Source organism: Cyrtonyx montezumae, unplaced genomic scaffold (assembly GCF_038088225.1).
Source record: "Cyrtonyx montezumae isolate F1298 unplaced genomic scaffold, pur_monq_1.0 scaffold_2, whole genome shotgun sequence".
In the NCBI taxonomy this organism is placed as follows: Eukaryota; Metazoa; Chordata; class Aves; order Galliformes; family Odontophoridae; genus Cyrtonyx; species Cyrtonyx montezumae.
In genome coordinates, this window is record NW_027071936.1 from 36731498 (window position 1) to 36757546 (window position 26049).

At 41.1% G+C, this 26049-nt stretch overlaps 1 protein-coding gene across 1 annotated transcript in view; it reads right to left on the reverse strand.

The window, feature by feature from the left end:
- Positions 1-208: 208 nt before the first annotated feature.
- Positions 209-26049, reverse strand: part of MCUB (mitochondrial calcium uniporter dominant negative subunit beta) — a 30446-nt gene continuing 4605 nt past the window's right edge. The window contains exons 2-8 of the mRNA XM_065736897.1: positions 10104-10179; positions 9312-9482; positions 5097-5201; positions 4722-4882; positions 3661-3864; positions 2805-2921; positions 209-398 (exon numbers count right to left, since the gene is read on the reverse strand). Coding sequence (XP_065592969.1) covers positions 321-398; positions 2805-2921; positions 3661-3864; positions 4722-4882; positions 5097-5201; positions 9312-9482; positions 10104-10179 — 912 coding nt within the window. The 3' untranslated portion in view covers positions 209-320. The remainder of the gene's footprint in view (positions 399-2804; positions 2922-3660; positions 3865-4721; positions 4883-5096; positions 5202-9311; positions 9483-10103; positions 10180-26049) is intronic.

A 26049-nucleotide genomic window follows, 5' to 3' on the forward strand; every position in this document is an offset into this window, starting at 1 on the left:
TTAATTACTTGCTGAGCTAACAGTCCAGAAAAGACAGCCCTCATTTTAGAGAGCGTTCCTATCACTGTACCTGGAAGCAGAATGCCTCCATTTTACTAATGTGACATCACAAATATCTGAAGAACTCTGCTTCATCACTTTCTTTAGACGATTGAAACCTAAAGTAAAAAAACAAACCCAAAGCCATCAAGTGACCAAATCATTTTAATAAATATTTATTGTAACTTTCAAAATTATAGTGGTCAAAAATACCCAGTTTCTGTAATTAAATGTTCATATCACTTTTGAAAAGACAGCTCTAAGGCATACCAAAACCAAAGTCAGTCCTTGTTAGTAATTTCCTGGATTGGAAGTCTGAGGTGCAGCGCTTGACGCAAACGCTTCAGAGACTCTTCTGCCTGCAGAGGGAGAAAGAGGAAGTTTATTTGCAGCCCTCCATTTTTCCCTCTCTTACATACATACAGTATTTTTCCTTCTTCAGAAGACCCTGGTCTTATACAAGAAGCCAGACTAATCGAATGAAGGCTGCTCAATTGCTGCACCAATTTCACATCCTCCCCAACGAGTATTATTTTCTTAAAATTAAATTCATACTCAGGATACTGAAAAAGCAACAAGCTCCAGCCTAGGCACATCCAGCCTGCAGGCCACACACAGCCCAGCCCACCCTATGATTCCCCCCTGCTGAGCAGCCCAGCCCAGCCCCAGGCACACACCCATTGCTCAGCACCAACCAAACCTTGGTGCTATCAGCACTGCCTGGGCTGAAACCAGGGCATGGGGAGGGTGCACTGCAGTGCCAAGTGCAAATAAGTTTATGCATGCGTGATACACTGGCTAAACACAGTCCTGTGAACAGTGAAAAGTATGTAACCACGCCTTCCACAGTGGTAAAGAAATTTGATAAAGGTTTCAAGGTTGCTGAAAAAAATAATCAATTTTTCGGTATATTTGTGATTCTATTTTCAGTTGCCAAAAATACATTAAAATACATTATCTACCAATTTTTATATGGAAGGTATGGAAGGCATAGGAAGGTATAGAGTTGCAATCATATTTTCAACTCAAAGAAAAAATTGACCATTGCTCTATACCAAACTTTTATAAGCCTGAGAAAAATACCCCCCACTTCACAGCCACACCTTATTCATATCATTGCTTTCAGCACTACATACATTTGTCAAAAACTGTTTTCAAGGATGAAGCATGGGAAGAGTAAAATTTGTTACTTATGCACATGAACTATACTATATATAGTTTATGTGGGCATCTCCAGAAATAATGCCTACTATATTATGTGAACATGATGTCATAGGTGGACATTGGTAGTATGGCAGTAGAGGTTGAACCTTTCCAACAGCGTTCAATGGCATTTTGTTCCAATATGGCAGATGGCAGCAGAGGAACAGTCTGACAGGACAGGAAATCGTTATGAAGCAAAGTTGTGTCACTAAACTCCTCTGTGCAGAGAAAAATGGCACTCAGTGACATTCATTGACACTTCCTGAACACTTATGGAAACCCAACGGTGGATGTGAGCACAGTGAAACAGTGGGTGGTGCATTTCAGCAGTGGTGACAGTGACACTGGATGGCCACTGCTGATGCACATTTTGAGAACCTTCTCCCTGATAAATAACGACAGGACAAGAGGGAATGGCCACAAGTAGCGCAAGGGAAGATTTAGATTAGACCTGAGGAAGCATTTCTTTTCTGAAAGAGTAGTCAGGCACTGGAATGGCCTGCCTAGGGAGATGGTTGAGGCACCATCCCTAGCGCTGCTCAAGAAGCGTTTAGATGAGGTGCTAAAGGATTTAATTTAGTAGTTGGGTAGAGATAGTGATAGGAGGATGGTTGGACTAGATGATCTTATAGGTCCTTTCCAACCTTATGAACTTATGAACCACAGCATGCAGGCTCTCCATTACTGGAGAAAATGCATGGTTAAATGTTAACATTGGTGACTAATGGAAAAAGTGTTTCATTGCTGAGAATGTGATCTATGAAAGTGTTACTTCCATCTTTGTATCAGATGTAATTTACACAGAAATACATAGAAGGTGTAACTTCTTGTTCAACCTATGTATTTGCAGCTCTTTGCTGGGTGCAACCAAGGGAAGCCAAAAGGCTGGGCATCCATGTTCTGGCTTTATGCTAAATGCAACTTATGAAATGATACCCTTAACCATTGGTCTTGAACTAAAATTAGAGGCACTTTCAATTCTTTATTGACAGACAGAGGGCAGGGTTGGAGAAATTGCATGTGGAAATAAGAATTGAGGAGTGGGATCTGCTACATTTTCCATGAAGATCATAGTTCCCTCCAGGCATGCACAACACCTTTTATAAAATACAGGAATCTGGGTGGAATTCTAATCTTTTCCACTTAAGAAGGATTAAGCTGTCAAATGATGAACTCTACAAGACTCTCTCCTTCCAATGAGGGGAAAAGACTTACCACAGAAATGCAGCAAACAATCTCTGAAAGCAGTGTGGCTATTCTATTAAAATGTCTGGAAATGTGACATTCAAATATGGGAAAAAAAATGCATAGGGCTCAAAACCTAACTTATGTGCTTGAAATTTAACTCGAAGGTCTCCTTTTCTGATGAACCACTGAAGTAGTCTATGTGCCCCAAAGGCAGACATGGTATGGCCATTAAAAAACAAATGAGTTAATAAGCAATATGCTGTTCTGAACATAAGTAACAAACCCACTCTGAGGTCAATTTTCCAATAGCTGAGAGTTTACTGGCAGTCTTAACCTGGAGGAGACCATGTTATTTAAGTATTGTAATTAAATACCTCTGCAAGTTCTTCTTTTAGCTTGTTATATTGTTCCACATTAAAATGCTGGGCTCTGGATTTCCGGTAGAAGTAGTGGAGGAGCTGCCTGTCTTTAGCACCAGGGTAAATGTAGTCCTAGAGAGGAAAGAAAGGTACATATTTGAGGTTAGCAAGAAAAAGGAGTCCAGGTAAGAGAAATTCAGCCTGTTTCACGATTATTCATCTAGTTCCACAGGCATGTACACACACGAGCACAAATACAGACACATGCTGTTAAGAGACTACACACAGGTATCATTTTTATCATGTTGAAAATAATTTTCTATTATAATAGATAGCTTGAGCCTCGTGACTGAAGCCACCTGAGCACCTGAGTAAATGGAAAATCATATCCAAGGAGTCAGAGAAAGTCCAACTACTATTTTTCAGAGTTACTTGAAATCATGCCAAGACAACTGTCCTAAAGAAGACAAGCAGTAATCTGTATAAAGAGATCTATGTGTATCTAGATACACAAAGTAGGAATCTCTCTGCCCTTCTTAAGGATCAGTAAGAAGGAATAAAACTCACATTTAGTATTCAAGATAACTTAGAAAAATTTAAATAAAATGATATTTCATTCATCACTTCTCATTCCCTGGCTTATGAAGTTTTACACATAATAGTTCTGCTCAGAAGTTGGTCTGCAGTGCAGGTGTAACAGTGCGTGGCTTGATAACGTAAGGCATTTATGTCTAATCCCATCAGAAATCTCTCTCAACCCCCCTCAATCTGATGGCAAGGCTACTTACTAAATTATATTTTAATCAGAGTTCAAACACTAGGATTTTCTGTTTCTGTACTCCTTTACAATATTTACAGGAGGAGGAATCACCTGTTTAGTAAGAACAAAGTAGGCATAGAAAGCCATGGCACTCCCATAGGTGATGAAGTATGTGACTGGCTCCATGATGTCCCACGAATAGACCCACCATGTTAGCCACGCCAACGCTCCACCTTGTGTTGACATCAGAGCTAAACCAACCCATAGAAGCCTGGAGGTCTTTGCCTCAGCACTGTCCATAATTCTGGCTTTCATCTGTGAAGAAGAAACAAAAGAAATAAACACAGGAACTTGTTTAAACAAACAGTTGAGGAGCTCATCAGTTGTACTACATTTATTCCTGCTGGGATAGATCTACTTTCAAAGCTCTCCTCTTACAGTCTTAGGCTGTGAAGAAAGAAAAGGACTGAAACCCAAGGGCAACTAGATCTCAGATGCCGCTGTTAATTTTCCCTTCCCACTGCTTCAGATTTACATCTGCTGGATTTCTATTTATCATTAAAGGCAGGTCTTGTTAACATTGAGGCTGGTTCTCACACATAGCAGGTCTGAAGCCAAGGAAAAGTTCATTCATCCTGACAGGCTCTTGATTCCTTCCTTCAAGTTGAGTTACCTTCACTTACGCTAGAGCAATATTTATAACTCCACTCCTTAGATCACAGGAACCATTACACCATACAATCTACCTTTGTTGACTTGCTGACACAGGAAACTGCAGTCTAAGCCACAGATGATTTTTAAGCTTACTGTGTATTTTTCTTTTGGGGAGGGGGGGAGGGGGGTTCTGGGAAGGTATTCTATAATAGGTATTCAGAATTCATGCAGCAACAGGTGATTAAGTGGATGTACAATCCCAAAACCAGCCATGGTAAAGTTTGTTCCTGACAGATTTCTCCAGGTTTTGTGGCTTCTACCCAGGGAACATGCACTGTAGGACAGTAAGCGAAATGAACTGGAATTTATTTGAACTGTATTTGAATTGACTTTGTTTATATGAGAAAGCAGACACCCTGTGCATCCATGTTGAACTTTTCCTACCACAGGACTTACTCCTGATGCAAGGAAATGCTTTTACATTCAAAAACAAAGCAACAACCTCCCTCCCTTCCAACCTGTTCAAGAGGCATCAGCTGCTCTTTCAGGTGGTCCAGTTTCTGCAGCAATTCTCTCTCTTTCCTGATCTGGTGATCTTCTAAATGCAGAGCCACAAACAGTCTGTGAACCAAGGATTTGATATCTTCCATTTCAGTGGCATGCTCACTACTCAGTTTATCTGAAGAGAAAGTGTTTGTCATTATAAAACATTGGAAGAATCTACCCTTCATCGTTCTCTCCCCTGACCTGCACCCCCAGAAAGCAAGACCATCCAAAAGGTATAAAACTGGAGAGAAATTATTTTCTCCAGAGAGGTTCCCATTTCCTGAGACTACTCACACCCTTCACTAAATCTAGAGAGGCAATCAGAGCTATTAAAGCATGGCTCTTACCTTTTACAGGAGTAGACACACTGTATGTTGTGTTGTTGATAACAAGTTTAAAGTCATTCATTAGTAAGACCTCCATCAAGGTTGCATCAGAGATCTTGCTACCATCTGCAGAGTAAGATTTAAGATCTAGACAGATTATGCTAATCATAACAAATCAAACATTAGCTGATCTTTATTAATGTTTGGAAGGGAACTTTGGAAGGTACTTCTAGTAAATCCTGTAATTAAACATTACGGAGGAACTTAGTGCAGAGTGTACACTTGAATACTTTCCCTATCAACATCTTTTGGGAAATATTCTCACTTTCATCAGGCTTTACTAGTATTGTAACTATTATTTCACTAAGTAGTCTCCAGTGCTTTTCTCCAATAATTGGATTACCCTGGAAATGGGCCTTGATTGGACAGACTTGCATTTCAAGGGAAAAAGTGTTAAAAGAGCTCAGCTGCATATGATCTGGCTCTACACAAACCTAGCATACTGCTCTTCTATGATGCATGCATTTCTAAAACTTAATTTCACCATGCTTATCAGTATTAGCACCTGCATTTGCATTATTTGGATAAGGACAATATGACTAAAAATCCTGAAAAGTCACGCAATCAGCCTTGAAGCACATACGTGAATTTGAAAATGTTGTTATTCCCCAAAGCATCTCTCTTATTCTGACAAAAATTAAAGCTCATATAGTTGATCATAAAGAACGAACTTGCAAGTGTTTCTTGTAAGAGACTTCCTAAATCCCTGCTTATGAAAATGTTCCAATGAATCAAAAGGAATGTGCAGCTGAGTAATCCATCAGAAAACTAAGCTCAAGGCTTACTTCTAAGAGTTTCAGTGGATGTGAAAATCAGGCCTGAGAATACAAAATTGATTAGAAGTGTAATTATATTCTCTCTACTATAAGCAGGCTCATACTTTGATTATGAGTATGACTAGAATTGACCAATTGAAATTGTAGGATAAAGGAAAAAAGTCCTGCATGAAACAGCCACAAATGGTGATGGAAAGACCTGCATTTTTGTTTCTACACCTACACACCAGTTTGCATCTCCACTTAAAAGTAGAATAAAGAGTGTTTGGAGATTAAAACACCTTCAGAGGCCTTACATTCAATTACAGATTTATATATTTCCTTAAGCTGTTATAATCAGCAGGAACAAGTCTTGTTGCAGCACTTTTCATATTTTTATTGAAGTCTTTATGGTACTTGCAATCATTCTGTTGTAATGGCTGTTCTGAGTTGAGATAGCTAGACAGACTGTCCAGTGCAAGGCAGACCAGGAGCCACAGAGGCATTACTCTAAAACACTATAGAGAATCCTTTCCTACTTTTCTCCTACAAAAAAAAAACTCATAGGAACATTACTTCACAACAAAACAAGAAAAATATATTGTTCACATCTATTTGCAATGACTTAAAACTGCAGACAAGGGAATAACTGAAATCTGCTATCAGGAAAGCTGGTGTATATACTTCTTCCCTTCATCCCCTCTCAACCATTGTCTTTTGCAAAAGGTCCTTTCCTGCCTGACTAAGAGGAAACATTGCTTGGAGTTGAAAGGTCCAAGAGCCAGCAACAAGCTGCTCCACCAATAGCTGTTTGATCTGGGCTTTGTACGCTGCACATACAGAGGGTGTCTTCACCCACCTCTGCAAAGGGGTGAGCAGGAACAGAAAATAGAAGCTTTATTCTTGAGCAGAATAAATGGACTACTCACTTGATGTGGGTAGGAAAGTAAACATGGAAGGATTTCAGTTCAGAATTTGAAATGTTAGTGTGCCCATACACTTTTTCTCCCCTTTTTTTATAAAATGGTGTAATAGAACATCAAATGTCATTTGCATGCTAATTAAGGTGACATTTATAAAATGACATTTAAACAAAAATGTTTCCAAAAAGAAGTGCCAGACAGGTTCTTTGTTCTGGATCTGATACATTGCAGATTAACCTGTCCAAACCTATCACTAGCTGAAAAGTGGAAAAGTTCAGGGGAGGAGGGGTTGTTTTGTTTTAGAAAATTCCATACAGGCTTTCAGAAAAGGTTCATTTTTCCTCCTGTACTTAAGCACAGGAATTCAAAGATGAACAAAGGGCTATTTTTTTTTTTTGTCTATCGGTATTTTGCAAGACCAGGTCTACTGAAAATGAAAGTGAGTCATCAAACAGAGCACTAACGCTTTCAATTAAGGCTGAGTTTCATTTAATGGCTAAATGACAGTGAGAAGTATCTGCATTAAATCCAACCTTCATAATTTTTCATTAATAATACATGCTTAAATTCAACTCACAATACTTGACCGATAGTTTCTCTTTACAGTATCAGTTTCCTGATGAATTAATCATCTAAGCTGTTCTCTACCCCTACAATTGCCTGGCACTTAAGAATACAGCGTAGAAACTGAAGTAGTTTCAATCAAAACAGACATTATTTTTATTCCTAAGTCAGAGTTTTAAGGAGATGACACTAGATGAAGAGAGCCCAAATTTCTCTACAGTTTGGAACCTGATGTTCACCTATACTGAAAATGCTAGACTTCTAGGTATCTTGCAGAAATTACCTTGTGCTTCACAGAAGTCTGGTTTGCCCTGAAGCAGAATGAGTAGTTAACATAAAAGCTTTTGCAGACCTAACATGGAAGAATGGGGTTCAGCAGTGAATCACAGATACTGAATTCATGTGTGCTTCTGCAGAAATAGCAGTACTGAGAGATACTACAGGAATTAGCCCTGTCTCATCCCATAGAAAAAAACATTTTTACTGTGAACTCCCATGTTAAGGGGAAGCTACTGGCAATGATGATTTGCTACGGCGCTGTCTGAAAATATAGGAGAATTCTACAAAATTGTATTTTCTAGAGAAGTTTCTACTTTTGCTGTCCAGCCAATACTGTACTAAAAAAAAAATTGCATAAGAACATCCTCCCAGAAAAAGTCAACTCATACAACTTCCTGCATACAAGAAGCTGATGCATGCACTGTGATCCATACAGATCACATCTTCATCACTCTAGAGAATACATAAATACATTGCTTTACATTATATTTCCCTGTTTTACCATGTGTACTCACAAAAGTAACTAAGGCAGCTTTTCCAAGGCCTCTGGCTTCCTAACCTTCTAGAAAAAATGATTTGTTTACAGATCCCTTAAAAGTTCCTGCAGCTCCCTACAATATCATTCACAAAGAAAGGGAACATAATGAACGCATCCAGTTATGAACCTTTGGACCAACATTCCCAGACACCATATGTTCTTCTATGGATTACCTGAACAAAATTATATCTTTTTATAGGAGTATACCTTTTTTTTGTTCAGCTGGCTTGATGCTTTTGATAAGGAGTTGTTTTGTGGAGAGTGGGTGTGAGGAAACAGATGCTTTTAGTTAAAGGATTGCATACCTATCACAAAATAGCCACTTGAATAAATAATTTCCAGAGAACGCAAGTATCTATTCTGTCAGCTTCAGTCAAGAGAGCTACATCCAGCTCTATGTTTGTGATCAAGTTCTTCCTTGGAGCAGGGAAGGGCTCACAAGACTTTTCAGAATTGTTGTGGAAAAAACTAGAGATTTGACAAAACACGAACCAGGTTGTCTTAAGGAAATCACCTGAATGATCATGACAGTGAGATAATCAGTGCTACGAAGAAAAAGACCACATCAACACTAACACGTGTTTTCCTTTCACCCTAAAGCTGATTAATGAAGCCTCTCCAGAATTCCAGAAAGCTGTTCTTTATCATTGTATGCTTTTTCTTTTTGCTTAGCTCCTAATACGTTCTCCATGTGAATTCATATTTGCATTAAGGCAAGCATTCTTCCAGCTTCCAGAGAACACAGAACAACTGGTAGACATCACACTGCAGAGACAGACCAGTTGCTTTTCAGAAATGATGACAGAACAAGGATGAAAGGAAATGATGAAAATTAGAGAAGACATTTATTAAAAGATAGCATGACAAAGAGAAGCCATCTGAAAAAGATAATGGAGCAACCTACTGGGAAGATTGCAGTAGTATATCCAACTCTGCATTTTACATCAGCTCAAGAGAACTCAGATTCTGAATATGAAACACCAATAAACCTCAGAAGCATTAATCTCAAGAATAAAGCAAAATATGATGTGGATTTTAAATTATGCTTAAGATGGAAAGTACAGATGATTTGAACAGAAATTAATTCACTTTGAAGATGGACTGAAACATAAGATACCTGTTGCAAAGACTTCTGCTCTCACAATTCCTTTATCTTCTCTCTGTACATCCTGCAGAAACGCCCCCACTGTGGCTACCACTGGTTTAACAGCAAACTGGCAGCGTTCTCTTCTTGTAGGTAACGTAAGAGTTATAATGGGAAGACCATGCCTGTAATTAACAGTTACTTCTGGGAAAAGAACAACAACGAAAAGCGAGTGAAAAGCTGTATTCTAAGTTATTGCTTTAAAAACAGCAACAACTTAAGCTAAGGATTAATAAATGTCACCACATGGTACATATCCTTAAGGAATGCAGTGCTATATCTTCTGGGACATGCTGAGGGGAGGCCTCATGGCAGCCTACAGCTCCTCACAGGGAATGGAGGAGCAGTACTGAGCTCTGCTCTCTGGTGACAGTGAGAAAGCCCAAGGGAATGGCATGGAGCTGTGTCAGGGGAGGTTTAGAGAAAGGTTCTTCATCAGAGAGTGGTGAGCATGGAACAGGCTGCCCAGGGCAATGGGCATGACACCAGGCTGCTGGAGTTCAAGAAGCACTTGGACAACACTCCTAGTTGTAGGGTTTGACTTTTGAGTGGTCGTTTCTGGAGTCAGAACTGGACTCAACAATCTGTGGGTCTCTTCCAACTCAGGGCATGTTAAGCTTTTGACTCTATGCATGTGACACACAATGAACTTCATCTCTCAGCAGAATGTCCATCATCCAGATGAGTTAGGTGCTGGCCTGCCCACTCTCAGCTGACAGCAGCACACCTCCTGCTAATGGAGAAGATAAAAGCAAATAGCCTTACCATCAGAGGGCACCAGCACGCTGTAGCAGGCTCCTTCACGGAGTGCCCAGGTCCTGGGGTACCTCCAGAGCTGCACCTGCAGCACAGATACAGGGAGAATTTCAGCAAGATCAGTATACAAGACAGCCCATCAGAGGCAGCACCAGCTGTGGGGATCTATTTCTGTGCCACACAACAGGTAAGATGTGCTTCTGAAAAAGCCCCTTCCTTACCAACTCTTATCTAAAAGGCAGAACCATCTTTCTGGTAAAGATAAATGCTGTCAAAGCTATAAAGAACCTATATTTAAACTGTGCTGTACAAAAAGTTTAATTAACTCAAAAAAAAAAAAAAGGAAGGAAAGAAATGGGAAAAAAAAGGCAGTGCTCCTGAAGTACTTTGTGTAACTCTCTCTCCACATTGCAGTACCTAAAAGCACAGGAGCTCTGCAACACTCAGCCTGTAACAAGCCCCAAAACTACATGTATTGCCTCACTCTGTTCCCACTGCTGAATCACAAACAGAACGTACTCCTGTTTTATCAAATAAAACAAGAGCCAGTATAGCCTGATGGGACTCCCCTTTGCTTCATTATATGCTAATCAGAATTTAAGCATTGGCATTTGGATCATTAAAATACAACACTAACAAGGCAGCTTGGCAGTTACAAAGCATCCCCTCTGACAGCCACTGGTGCTCTGGGTAAAGGTGACCAGGAGTGGTTATTTCCCAGACAAGGTTTGGATGTAATACATACAGCACATCATCCTGAAGGCCAAAGCATTTTGGAACCTACAAGCCAAAGCCCTGTGAGAAACCAGAGAAGGCAAGCTGCAAAGGAAGGAGACCTCACCTGCCTGTCATCCTCACGGGATTTACTGGTTTGTAAAGAAATCCAGGCTCTCCTATTTGAACAGGAATATCCTATAAGGATGAACACTGAATTTATCTGTAAGGAATAAATCTGTCATGCACTGTGTGATTCAGAGGTACTGACTCTACCCTGGGTTTCTTCCTGGAACAAGCATTGCTCAGAATTTAAAGAAGTTAAAAATAAACCACTCTGGGAATGTCCAACACTGAGAAATTTGTACATTATAAACTTCAGGCACCAGAGGTAGTCATAAAACCTACAAAAACAGCAAAATACCTAAACACACCAGTATTATTAAACACACAAGCAGTAGCAGACCCAGAAAGGCAAAAAGCCAACAACACACCGTGACTTGCTCATGCTCTCACCTGAGAGAAAGGCTTTATCTGTAACAAAGCACTTGTACACAACTACCAGAGCCTATCTACAGGGGGCAATTATACACACACACTTAGAAACATACATAAGGAAACAACATTTATAACTGTAAATATCTGTTACTTGTTTGTCTAAAGGATATACTCCTCACTGCAGCTTTTTTAAAATAACTGAGTTCCCAATTACAAGCACTTTCTATTCAAGAATAACTGGAAAGTGTGGGGGCTGAGTGATCCTTCTCTCTGCAACTCCAGATACGTACCTCATGTTTCAGTGAAGCCACTAAGCCATGAGCTTGTCTCCTACAGCAAAGCAACCGTCCCTTTCCCAAGCAGTTTGGCACAGCTGCCATCCTGCTGCTGGCATGGAAACAAGGGCAGCCACCACCACAGCTGGAAGGAGGGCTTAAGAAGAGCAGGGAAGGACCAGAACAGCAATATCCCCTTCATGTTTTAAAATAAATTTCAAGAAAAAAAAAACATTCCACCTACCTACCTACCATTTTCAGATAGTAACTATTCTGGCAAGAAATCTTTTAGGGTGTTGTCTGACCACTGCTGCAAACTGAAGCTCAAATTTGTGTGCAACCAGTTTGATACAAGAAGTCAAGCACCATCATCACTGCAGGATGCAGCATGAAAGCCTCTCATCTTCCTCTACATCATGTATGCAAACACTAATTTTCCACAGAGCAGAAATTACTAAGTAGATAAGAAAGGCAAGAATTAAAATATGTTTCTCATGAAAAAGTTACCTTGAAATTCTACAAAAATATTCAACAGCAGACTCTAAGAACACAGAAAGCACCACTTTATTTCATTTTGGCTTGCCATGCCAAAAGATCGTAAAAATACTCAAAATGCAGCTGGCCAACAATCCCACATTTGAAACTTTTGATGTGGCTTACAGAAGCTTAAGATACAGCAGTTTTGTTATTTCAACAAAGATAGCACACTGCTCCCACACCTGAACTTCACTCAGCTGTGCTCACTGGCACAAGGCTTACTGTGCCCTTGTGGCTCCAGCAGCACGACAGCAAATCTCATCTGTCCTTCTAGTGTCAGACAATGTCAGTAATGCTTCAAGACAAACTTCACAAAAAAATATAATGCTACAGTCTCCAGTAGCCTCACTGCCTCCTCTCTAAGGTAACAGAAATTGAAATAGAAAAACACACTGCAATTCAATATGCCACTAAGCATCAGCTTTTTGCTCATTTTAAATATGTCACAGTAAAAACAGTAACTGAAAGGCATATTGCAGTGATCTTTCTAACAGACATACTACAGAAATCTACTGGCATTTTCCATATTAACTAGTGTGGTTTTTTGATTTTTTTTATTTAGTCTTGCATTGTTTTTAGTTATAAATCTGCAATAAGCACAGCCAGTCCTCTTCATATGAATGATGTCCACTTGTCTAAGAGAAACAAATCAGGCAAATAACTGATTACAGAATAACAAGCTGCAATGTGAGAGTGAAATATCCCCAGAAATTTCAGGAAGATTGAAAACCAAAGGAAACAAAAAATCATCCAGCATCTCCTCTTACTATTTTAGCAAACATTCTTCCCTTTCCCTTCCTACTGAGGAAGGAGATCTAGAAGTCCTTTTGCATCTGAGGTATCAGACATCTTCCATTTTCATTCAGTTTCAGCCACATCTAGCTGTCCAAAAGGTGCTGTCCTTCCCAACCTACCTCCTCTTTGAAACAGAAGGAAAGGTACAACACCTAGTACTAAGCTTGCAAACCCAGAGGGATAAGATTTGGAGAGTGAGAGATTACAACATGGAAAACACGCTTGTGTTTAATCAAAAACAAAAGCTAGCCTACCCTGAGAGCTGTGCCATCTGCAGTCTAACAACACACAGTGAAAAGAGCGGTCTGCCGGCACAGATGGGACTTCTCAATTTCTCCCATTGAATGCATCCTTGTTCCTGTGCTGTGCTTTCTTGATAGAAATCCCAAGCTGAGAAATGCTGTTGTATTTGACTTTAAGAATAACGAGAGAGACATTGTTTTAAAAAATACACTTATAATATATTCCATTCGATAAGAAAATGGACCAGCTGAATCTTTTCCTTCTAAGGTCCAAGAAAGTACACATCTTAATGCATACAGCTGCTTTCATATCTCTCAAAAACATGCTTCTATTCATCTCTAGGGGAAATAGTCTTCAAATTACCAGTCAGAAAAATCTTGCTTACATTGCAGAGATAACAGAAGAGTAATAACAGAAGGATGCAAAGTCAGATCAATACACTTGCAGATTTACCACAGTTTTAGCCAACTCTTGTTCTCTTCTTAGAGCACTTCTCAGATTGGAAGCATCAGGCAGGTTGCAGCACATTGGAAAAAACAACATTGTTCAGAAAACAGAGCTGCTCATCAACACTTCCATTTAGAATGGACTTATCTACTTAGAACATAACTAGCGGTACCCAGGCCTCAAACCATAAAAAGCAGGGGATATCTTAATATACCTAAAAGAGGCACTTGGCAAAATGCATGAGTATTGTTTCCTCAGGCTTTTCTTTATTTTAGCTGTGCTTTAAGGCATTTGAAGCTTGGCTAATTAAGAGGAAAGTGCTTAGGATATCAGACCAAGCTTAAAATTAGTACCTGGCAGAGGGATACAAGAAGTCACTGAGAACCAGCAGTGGCAGAGAAGCTATCAGGGACAGCTCACGCTCAGTTTTCATGAAGTTTGCTTGCAGGTAATGCACTGCCAATCAGCTCTGCCAAGCTGATGGAAGAGAAGTAGCTGCTGAAGAAGAAAGGAAAGCTGACAGCTCAACAGTATTGCTGTTCCTCTTTCACCACCTCTCCAGCAAGTTTTCATCTCATCTCCGCTGCAGACACAACCAGTTCCTGCCTACAGAGTAGGTACTCAGCCTCACGTCTACGCCTCACTTTGCCCCAGCATAATTTAACACAAATCCAGAAGCAATTAGCTGAGTGCTCCACTACTAAAAAACTTCCTCCTTTTTACCTGCAGCAACATTTCTAGCAATTATTTGTCCATTAATTATTGAAACAGACCATGATAAGTTGTCTTTATTATAAACATCCTTACCTCTGCTCCTTCATTTCTTGTTAAAGGTCTGCTATAGAACATGCTCAAGCACCTTGGAAATAGCATTTTGCACAGGCAACCATGAACATGTACTTCTCCAAAGGGAAAACAATTCTTTTGATTAGCTGATGAAAAATTGGTCAGAACATACAGATAAGGTCAGTCTGATCTCAGTATACTTTTTAACCTTGTTAAGAATTAACCAATTAAATCAACGGCATAAGGCAAGTAAGCAGAAGGCTGATCTTTTCCTTCCAATATATTCTGATGGGCAACATCAAAAACATTTCTAAGGCAAACACTAAGAACACCCACAGCCAGTAACCAGAGAACTTAACATAATTTAACAGAAACCCCAACCGATTTTGTCAAAACAACCAACACCAGATGCAATACGTAGAGCTATCCAGCCCACCTGTCTTCACTCTAGATCATTAGATCATAAGGCTGCACATTTATTTAAATTTTCTACTGAGCAGGCAATGGGAACTGTTGCCCTGAGTTGTCTGGCACCTGTGCTGGGATGTGACTGCTGAGCCTCCCCCATAGCAAACCTGTACATGTGCTGCTCACATTGCCTTTCAGCTCCATTTCTTCTTCCTCTGTTTATTTCCTAGGACATTTACTTGAAGAGACTGCACTCTTAATGCAGAATTTACCAAGTACTTATACGAATCCCTCTTTCATCATTACCGTGAAGTCAAGGAGCACCAAGCCATGCAGAACAAGAACCCAAAAGGCAAGAACTACAACTCTTCTTCTCAGGCTCACACAAGTACCCATACGGAACAGTTTTTCTAGCAGAAGATTATCCCAAAATGCTTTAACACAGTGACTCAAACTACTGAAACTACACAATGAGATAGCAACACACTACAAACTGAAAAGGTATTTGTCATTAAAAGAGTTCTCTCTCAGAAAACAACTTGTCTCAGTGTGCTTTTTGGGAAGACTACACCATGAAACTTAGAACTCTGTAGCAGCAGAATGACAAAAACATTGTCCCAGCTGAGCCAGTAGACCTCAGCAGTTTAACCTGTTTAGACTAACGGCTGTTTAGCCTCAGAAACATCTCCAATGTAGATGTCTGTAGAGTGGAAGAAGCTACTTAGATTGAAAGCCTTCAGGGCTTTTTTGCTGGGGAAAGAATGCCATCAAGAGGAACATGACATACAGGCTTGAGTTCTGCACCCAGCTGAACCTCATGAGGTTCAACAAATCTAAGTGCAAGATCTTGCACCTGGGTCAAAGCAACCCCCATTATCAATACGAGCTAGGGGATGAAAGGATTGAGCACAGCCCTGCTGAAAAAAGACCTGGGGGTAATGGTAGATGGCAAGTTGGACATGAGCTAGCAACATGTCCTTACAGCCCAGAAAACCAGCCATATCCTGGACTGCATCAAAAGAAGCATGGCCAGTAGGTTGAGGGAGGTGATCCTGCCCCCTACTCTGCACTGGTGAGAGCTCACCTGGAGTACTACATCCAGATGTGGAGTCCTCAGAACAGGAGAGACATGGGCCTATTGGAGCACATCCAGAGAAGGGCCACAAAAATGAATCATGGAGTGGAACACCTCTCCTATGAGGACAGGCTGAGAGCACTGGGACTGTTCAGCTTGGACAAGAGAAGGCTCCAGGGTGGCAGATAACAGCCTTCCACGATAGGACAAGGGGAAATGACTTCAAGCTTAGAAAGGGTAGATTTTGGTTGGATATAAGGAAAAAACTCTTCTACAGTGAGGGTGGTGAGGCACTGGAACAGGTTGCCCAGAGGTGTGGTTGATGCCCACTGGAGACTTTCAAAGTGAGGCTGCATAAGGCCCTGGGCAACGTGATCCAGCTGTGGATGTGCCTGTTCATTGCAGGGGCATTGGATTAGATGGTCTTCAGAGGTCCCTTCCAACTATTCTATGACTCTGAATTTTTTTTTTCCCCACTCTTGAGAGAGTCCTTGCAGCTTCCTTAAGAAGGATTCAGATCTGGCCACCTTATACATCTATGCCTCCTGTGCTTCAGAACATTTGCATCCTTCACTTCCAGATGGATTTCCTTATTTTTGTTGACCTAAAATTATTATGATTTTAGAACAAATTCAAGTGACACCGCCTTACTGTTTGTGAAATCTCTACGTTTTACCAGTAATTGCATTTCTCTCTACAGACTTATGATGCTCAAACATCAGTGGGTAGGAGCATCTTAAACAGCCTCCTAAAACGCATAGCATCACTGAATTCACATCACCTCACTGACACCTTATTCATGAATAAGATAAGTACAGTTCAGTAAGTATCACTAATCATTACATCGGTAGCTCTATTAGGCCTCACTGGCTCCTATCTTGCATTTGTGAATCATTAAGATTTAAAATGGACTACAGTGCTTTTTGCACAGACTCCTTGTTAGGAAAGAAGACAAATTTTCAAGTGAGTTTTACAAAAAGAATTTGCTCCAAAAAGATAAATCACATTAAATACAATAGAGATAATGGCAAAGCGTTTCATACAGCACAAGCACAATAAGTGCTTAAGAATTCCCTGCAATAAAAGAAACTGCCTATTTTCTCCTCTAGGTCAAGCTAGCCTGTCATTTCATACCTACATTGTATCATGCATGATTACCTGCTTCCTTACAAAACTGCCTACCAAGCAGACCCCAACCTTTGTCAAATGGAAACAGCTGACTTTTTCCTTTCTGTTTTGAAATCCTAAGCTATCTGCTGCAGGCAATTTCCAGGCAGTCAGTAAGCCTAATTTTAAAAAATCACTTGCTTTTTGTTTCATACTTAGGGCATTCATACTCCCTTAAAAGTAACATTCACATGTGGACAAAGTGGAATTAAAAGTTTTCTTAGAAAATCATTTACTGCCTTTAAAGGACTCACAAACTACTTCTTCCATGGAAAGAGAGGCAACATCAAATGCTTTCTCTTCCCTCCGCCTAAACTAGACAGCCCTGAAAGCCACGTGGACTGTGCTCAGACAACTAAGTCACTGCAAAAACTTTCTTCTGGTAAGGAACATCATTTCAGGTTAATCCAACAGGATCTACTTCTGTTTTACTGCCAAATACTGTTCATTATTTGCAGAACCTTAGTGCTTGCATTCCAGCCTCACTATCAGTTCCAGGATGCATTCCAGCATCTCAAAGCTCTAACAAGAAGAGGACCTTGTGTGTTGCCTCAGGTGCCAAGCAGGAAGCAAGCAGCAGCCATGGGGCTGCCAATCTATGCCAGTCAAGCAGAGAGGCTGAATCCCTGGAAGTCCCCATTATTATTCCTTGCTCCTTACTACTAGATTTCCAGTAGCTTTACACAAGAGCTTATTAGATGAGAATCATAATAGGCATTAATCAGGAAAGTACATGAGATATCCAGAGACAAAAATGTTCATTCATACTAGCTAAGAACACAAAGACATTCACAGAAGAGGAAAGACCTACCACATACCCCAGTGCCCACACAAATCCACCTGACCGATGTAGGCAATCAGTAATAAACAAGCTGGCAACTGGAAGAAAGTGATCTCAGCACAGAATCACAAAGATTTCTGCTTACCATCTGTTCTGTTTCTCCAGCATGCTGCTGCACCAAGTAAAAGATACAGACCTTGTTGACTGTGAGATTAAAAAGCAGGAATAATTAGCCTGATTAGGCTTTCCTTGTTTCATAAATTAAACAACACAAGTTTACATCCCTACAAAAGGATCTACACCCCTTCCCAGAAGGAAGGCAGGAGCTGATGGATTTAAATGTCCAGCACTGCCTGTGCCCAGCAAGCAGGGAGACAGTGAGGTGCATATGCACACGGGAACACAGCTCTTCCTTCCCCTCCTAGGCCACCAGCAAGGAGCCTCCTCAGATGGCTCAGAATCACAAATGGGCTCAAGACATCTCCTCAGAGCAGCAACTTTCTGACAGAGAGATGCACATTGAACCCACCCCACTGGGAATCTCTCAGATTTCACAATATGATGAAACACTGCCATATGTTACTGCATAGAGTTCTCCTCTGCTAGCAATAGCTCATCATTCTTTTTGTCTTCGAAAGAGCACTACATCAGGACATTTAATGTGGGTTTTGCTAACTATGGCAGCTCGATGGCTTTGTCATGCAGTAGTTCTGTTTTGTCTCACAACTGTCACTGCAGTGTACTGAAGATACTTGTCAACTTAGCTTTAGGAGAGTCACTCTCATAGCCTTCAGCTATTTTGCTAAAGACAGAAAAGAGCTGCAACAAGTGGAAGTGACAAGCAGAGCACACAGGGTTAGCTCAGCACCCTGCTCCCTCCAGTGACTGCACAGACAAGGCCCGCTCCCTTGTCTGACATTGGATTTCCCTTCCCAATAAGGGCATGAAGTACAGCTAACAGGATACACTGTCCTGTAAACTTGAGATCCAAGCTGACTGTGACACTGCCATCGAGATGAGCAGAGTGGGTGGGTACATTGCCAGGCTTGTAAATGCACATTTGCCTGCAGGCACCCTGCAGAGCACAATTCACTTTCCATATGCTGCATGTCCTTCACAACAGATTCAAATAACGCTGACTGTGACTAATGTCAGAGGATGAAGCCAGACTCAATACATTGATCTGACCACCCTAAATGGATGAGATTTTTCATTCTAAATATTTATTGGATTTCTGTCCAGCATAGCACCATGTCCATCCAGTAATGAATTGCCATTTTCTCCCTGGGGAAGGTGTTTAAAAGCCAAGAGCATTTCACTCTTGAGGAGTCACACATGAGATATCCAAAGCTTCCTTCTTACTTCAGCCATATCGCCAACCACTCATACAGTTCCTTTCTATTTCCTATGCTCTTACCTCTCATGCTTGTTTATTTATGAACCTCTATAGTTATTGCCTAGGCCAATGATGTGTATTTAATCTTTTTTTTTCCCCTTATAAAATAATCTCTACAGCCTTTAACTATTGACACTGCTTGTGAGTTCCCTTCAATGATCTGGGTTTGCAGTAATAGGAAGCCTGGAGACAAACAGTATTCCTCTCACTGCACTACATCAACTCCCCAGCTGAAGCAGCAACTTTGCTTTCCAGTGGCACTCACAAAACATTCAGTGTGTCTTGAACCAGGCATTCCTGGTTCTTGATTGAGGACACAAACTGTCCTCAATCAAGAAGCAGATACTTTTGCAGCCGTGCCCTAGAGAAACATGATCCCTGCATGGTTTACTACCTCAGAATACTGAGGGGTGAAGAAAAATGAGACCAGGAGCAGCCTGCTGTGGGTAAATAATTAACTATCAGAACAATACCAACCTAATTCCCAACCTGCTTCTCACCTACACTTTAGCATGACGCTTAGATGTCTGAAGCCAGTAGCACAACCTACTCACTAGTGTAGGCTAGAAGCAAACAGCTCTTACTAGCAGACTATTTTCTTTAAAAGTACTTGGAGTAGACAGAGGGATGACATTTTCCAGCTATGGATTAAGTGTTCTCTGGCTGACTATAGACAAGCTGTTGAACAACATCAAGTCCCTGTGGCTATGGGCAAAGGTCAGCAGAAGGCAGCCCTGAATACTGGTACCTCCTAGCCCTAGTGCTGCCTGCTCCAGGGAGTGGCCAATCCTCACCTGTCACTAATGTGCAGCAAGAGCCCACTGCTTCCATCAGAAGCATTGTTTTGCTTTTTAAAATGAGAATTTCACAATCCACTATTTCATCAGTGCAAAGCCAGGACAGCACCATAGCAGACACCTCTAGGTTCCCAGCAACAGTTGAAGTGCTGTACTCCTTGGACAGCACAGGACTCACTCTCCTGGCATGTTATTAGCATGAGTAAATTTACTCCAGCACTGGCATCAAAACAGGCCATAATGTTACATTTGGCAGCAGATGAGAAAAAGTGATGCCTCATTTCTTTTTTTCTTCAAGCTCTTAAACTAGGACTAATGCCAGTTGCTTGGATTTTTCCAACTCCAGGGCTTTGACTGGGAAATCCCTGCCATGGAAAACACAGATCCCCAGCACCAGCAACACACTACTCTTCTTACAAGAACAGAGCAGCTGGGACCAGCTCTCACCACTTGCTGCTCTACTGTGAAGACCGGTGCTGAAAGGGAACAACCTTCCCCACAAACACACAGCAGGAGAATTCTTGTTGTCATGTGAGTAACATTTACATCTGAATTGTCTTGAGAAAACACCATACTGGACAACCTGCAGTAGCTTGTACTTAACACCTCAAGAGAGCTTTTCTGGAGTGCAAAAGATCACCTGACTAATTCAAGGATGGCTTACCAACAGTCTAGCAAGTGAGCAAAAAATATCTAATTAGCAATAAAAGATCCATGTTTGCAAAGTGACATCCTGGAAGAAAACAAGGGATAGAACAGTCACAGTCACCACACCAACATTTTGCTGCAGTGTGCTTTTGCTGTCTGCCAGTTCCTCAAGGGAAGATCTGATATGGGTTAATGAATGCACTGAAAATCTCTTTACTCACTTGTTCTGTGGGGATGATGGGCAGGAAGACCCACCAGTCTCTATGCCCACTTTCCCCTCATCTGTATTTTCCTTTCACATAGAATAACACTAAGTTCAGTTAAGAATCTGCCTTCTTCCACATCTGCTTGTTGCAGCTGAAGTCTGATGCACTCTGCTCACATTTAAGCAGAGGCATTAATAAACGCTACACAAATTATTTAATCAAAACTGGATATCCTGAACATTTCTGCATTTGTGAGGAGATAAAAAGGCCAGGTACAGGTCACACTGAGCAAAGTGCAACGGGCCAGTAACAATACTAACTACTCAATAAATATTGATAGTTTGAGATAAACACCAAAGTCCAACAGCTCTGTTTTCACCATTGATTTGGATAAGCACTTTTGTTCAACATTTCATTTCCCCTGCATACATGCTGCTGGGGCTCAACCATAGTTTCTTGGACTTGCACATTTCCTGCTGGCTTCTCCTGGAGCACTGCACTGCCCTGACAGCAGACCCTAACCATCTGAAGGCTGGAAATGGTGCAGTGTATTTTCCTTAAAGCTCAAGTCCTTGAGTCAGGTGACAGCTCACCACCACAGAGCTTCCTCCAAAACACAGGAACTACTAGGAAAATCACAAAGACCAACAGCCATACCTAAGGGCTCGAATTCTAAATGTTGCACAGCATCCAAAATTATTAGCATGTACATGTCTTTTTTTTTTTCAAGTTTGTTCATAATTTCTGATATCTATTATGTTATTGCATGCAGCAATACAGTTAGGAATATTCGTAACTTACGTAAAGGTTTTGTGCATTACAAAAAACTACAGACTACTGATGGTTAATGCCAAGGGAGACCAGACATGGTGTAATGGCTTGTGATGGAGTGCATGCTCATAAGATTGTCCTCCTAACAAACTCAAAGTGTATTCATATTTGAAAGGCAGCAAAAACATGTTTTTCCATCAGCTGGTGAAGGGAATTCCCAAAGACAGTTGCATCCCTGTTCACCAGAGGAGTGACAGCCATTGCAGAAGGCAAGGCAACTGTCACACAAGGAAACAAGCTTTATGAAGTGCTGAAGGATGACACTACTGTGACGGCTTGCCTTAATCAGGGTGTGGTCTATAGAAGATATACACTATACACTTTCAGTGCCAAGAAGATAGCTCAGGGTCAGTATCCTCAGGAGCACACATGGCTCAACAGCTGCAATTTACTTGCACAAAGCCTGGGCTCTTTTAATTGACCCAGCTCAGTCATTTACCTTTCTAGGATGCCTACAGTCACGGGCATTGCAACACCAAGCCTGGAACTGCACAGCTCTGGGCCAGGATGCTTCAAGCATACCCAGTTTTATTACACCAGAAAGACTGATTACGAATACTGAGCACACATCTTTGGCTTCTGGCTAAAGATTGCAAACCTAAATATGAACTACACTTTAATATCCTACAGCATGCAAGACTCTATGGCTTCAGATACAGATAGCTCCAGTTTTAGATGACTACAATAAAGACTATGAGAGCATACTCTCACAACTAACAGATTGCAATGAGAAAAAAAAAGTGATGGGAACCTCACTGCAAAAATCTCAACTGTTTGCATATTGAAGTGAGGCTAGCTCCAGCTTTGAAGGAAAAGGAAGAAAAAAAAGACATCACCCACTTCACAGTAAACTGCTTTTGCTTGAAATCAGCTGCAACTAGCTGTGAAACTGTACCAGCTGGATTGATTGCAAGTAAAAGATGCTGCTATGGTGCCACATTCTGTGAATATACTCTTGCAGGATCCTTTGAGATTTTTATTAGGCCTCCCTTAGTTTAGAGAGTATAAGTCAAGCTGAGAGCCATTCTGCAGCAGGTCATCTCCCAAATCAAAGCCCCCAGGAGTCCACCCATTCTGAACCTTTCTAGTCTGCAGTGCTGCACCTTTAGCGAAGCTTATGCTTTGAGATACTGAAGGGAGAACAATAGCTTTCAGAAGTTTACCAACCAACAGTAAGCTGCCAAAATGCATGCCATGAGTGTAAGTACCACAATACCTGAACAGTCTGAGAGTCACTTAAAAGCAGCCTTTGAGAAAGTGTGAAGAACCCAGGATACAGCCAGCAGCATAATCAGTTAAACAAGAATGTGTGAACTAAAAGCCAGATCTAGCACAAATTCCATGTAGAATTTAGCATCAGGGTTTGGTTACCACATACAGAAGTTCCTCACAAAACAGCTCCAATACTTGACTCAGTTTTTCCTGTTTGAACATGTAGTGAAGTGAAACCAGAGGCACTAAGAAGACAGACACCTTACCCTCCCCTCTGGTAGCAGAAGCAAGCAAATAGCTTAAGATCACGAGTTGCTGTGTGGCAATTCCCTCACAATTCAGACCCAGAAGATGCTAATATTGCTATCAAAAAGCAGGAAATAACAGTGCTCTAAGAACCCACTATTCTTATAGGCTCATAAGGTTGGAAAGGACCTACAAGATCTAGTCCAACCATCCTCCTATCACTATCCCTACCCAACTACTAAATCAAATCCCTTAGCACCTCATCTAAACGCTTCTTGAACAGCGCTAGGGATGGTGCCTCAACCACCTCCCTAGGCAGGCCATTCCAGTACCTGACCACTCTTTCAGAAAAAAAATGTTTCCTCAGGTCTAATCTAAATCTTCCCCGGAATTGATATTATTCTTATTATATATTTTGATATTGCATGTCTATGACAGGTGTGTTCCTTCCTCTAGGCTTCTGTTTTTTGTAATTGTTTTAATTTTACTGTTTGCAAACTCCTCTTTCCAGCTTCTGTCATTCTCTAGGGCATGGCAGAGATAGGAGCTGCAGAAAAGGAAACTGAGCTACCCAGTGGCTACACAGCACATTTGCCATCTTCTCACTCTAATGTAGCTTATGCTGTGATTAAAAACTTTTCTATTTTCTACTCACTTGCACAGCCCAGTCCTCTGACCCTCTCCCAAAGAATCACTTCAGCATGCAGCTTCTAACTCACCTGCTTACTAAGTGACCACTGCAATAAAAGGTCACAGCCAACTCACCCTCTGTCCCATAATTGCAGCCCACAGAGAGACCCCTGCTGCAAGGCAAGGTTTATGCTAGCTGTGGGAGAGGCCAGGCATGGAACACAAGGGCCACAGGGGGCTCTAGGAGGGCAGGTGTTCAGGTCTTTTTAAACCTACATGTAAAGGTGAAGGAAAGGTTTTACTAAAAAAATAAATAAATAGAAGTCTGTCTTCCACAGACTGCACTATGGGATGTGGCATTGCTCTGCTGAGAGGCTGGTTCAAAAAGCAAGTAAAGAATACCAAGTAAGAGATATTTTGCAAGAGAAGGTTTAGAGAATGAGACAGGTCCTAAGAAAAGAAATATAGAAAACTTGAACAAAGCCACAGCAACACTGTTTAGTGAACATAATAGTAAAAGGACTCCAACCAGCAGGTGTACTCTCCATGGAGAAATGTTCTTTCTTTCAAATACATTTGTCTTCTGCACAGCAGAGCACTCTGCCCAAACTGATTTCCTCATGATATATTAAATTTGATTTGCCAGGAAGAAAAGCAATGTAATCTCCTCCACTCAAACACATGAGATATTTAAAGATCACAGAAGCATCTCTGAATCAACCTCATGGACTCTTTCTCTACAGTTAAGCAATAATAGGGAGAGCAGGAAGATGAAACTGTTACCTGCATTGGAGAGTAACAAAATACTTCATACAAGATGACATTGTATCTCCTCTCCATCTGACTAGAATGTGAAGGCTGAAGTAATCACGATCTAAAATGACCAGAGAGCAAATGACAAGATAATTGCTTCAATATTGCTTATCTGAAATTGAGAAAAAAGTTACAATCTTGTCTGTGTATAATGTATTCATTTTTTCTGTCCTTTTGATGATGCACCATCTGCTCACTGTGATAAGTGCAGCTTCTAAAAGCACAAGTTTTCTGTTTTCACAGTGAACATTATCTCAAGGAGCGCTACGTATTCACTCCCCAGCAAAAGGAGGTTGTGCACCACCACACCAGCACAAAGCTGTTTACTCACACACTGCCTGCTTACACTTGACGTGGCTGCACAGAGCATGAGATCGCTCCTAGTCAGCCAGGAATGGATGAAGAGTCAGTTATGGACCAATTAGAAACAATACAATATTTAGCAGGCAAATGGCCAATCAGTGTTCATTTTTAGTTTCTATTCTCTTCTTCAGCTATTGTGTTATAGCAGATAAAGCCACTCTGAGAGACTTACAAGTGGTGAACTCAACCTTCAGAGTCTAAATCCACACTTCCCCAGCCCTTGGGGAATCACAGACACCATGCCACACATTCCCTGAGAGCCATCTACCCTCACAGTGAACAGACCACATATTTCTCACATACTCATTCAGCTACAAACGGCTCACAGAAGCACATTTACAGAGCATGCTGACCCCCCACACTGCAGGAATGAAAGAGCAGCCAGACTGGCAGACACAAAGCACTCTGCAGATGGTACACAAGAGACACTGCACCTTCAGGTGCAGTGTCAAGATGATCCAGGATGCATGAGTCAGATAAGGATAGAAAAGGTCACAGCAAAGAAACTGGCAGGCATGGAAATTGTCCTGTGCCTAGCCTCCCTGTTCCAGTTCAGAGAACAAATGGCTTAATTGTTTGCTGGGCTCACTGCTTTAGCCTAGGACGCTTAGCTAGGGAGACAGCCTGTCTCTTCCTTTCAACTTTCTGGAAAAAGGAGAAAGGAATCATCAACTGAGAGCTAGTGTTAGACATCCTTAACAGAAGCATCTCAATCAACACTATATTACAACAAGGCTCAGAAGTGACTGTGAAAGACCTCTGGGCTCAGAAGAGCTTACTGCTTTCTCACCTGGCTGCAATAACAGAATGAGCAATTCATCTTTGCTGTTGACTTGCTGCCAGGGTGGAAAAGATCCTGGAGAAATCAACTGCCTCTACCAATTCCATTAGTTTTCCTTTAGTTCACTGCCCTGCAGATGCAGGAGGGTGGTGGTAAAAAAAGAAAATCAAAATTTTAATGTTTAACTAAATGCTGAGAACAGACATACCCCTTGCTTTCCTTCCAGTGCCAAGTTTCTTACTGTACAGGAAGGACTTCAGAAGGTGGAATAGTCACCACAAAAATTAAATCAAAACAAATAAAAAG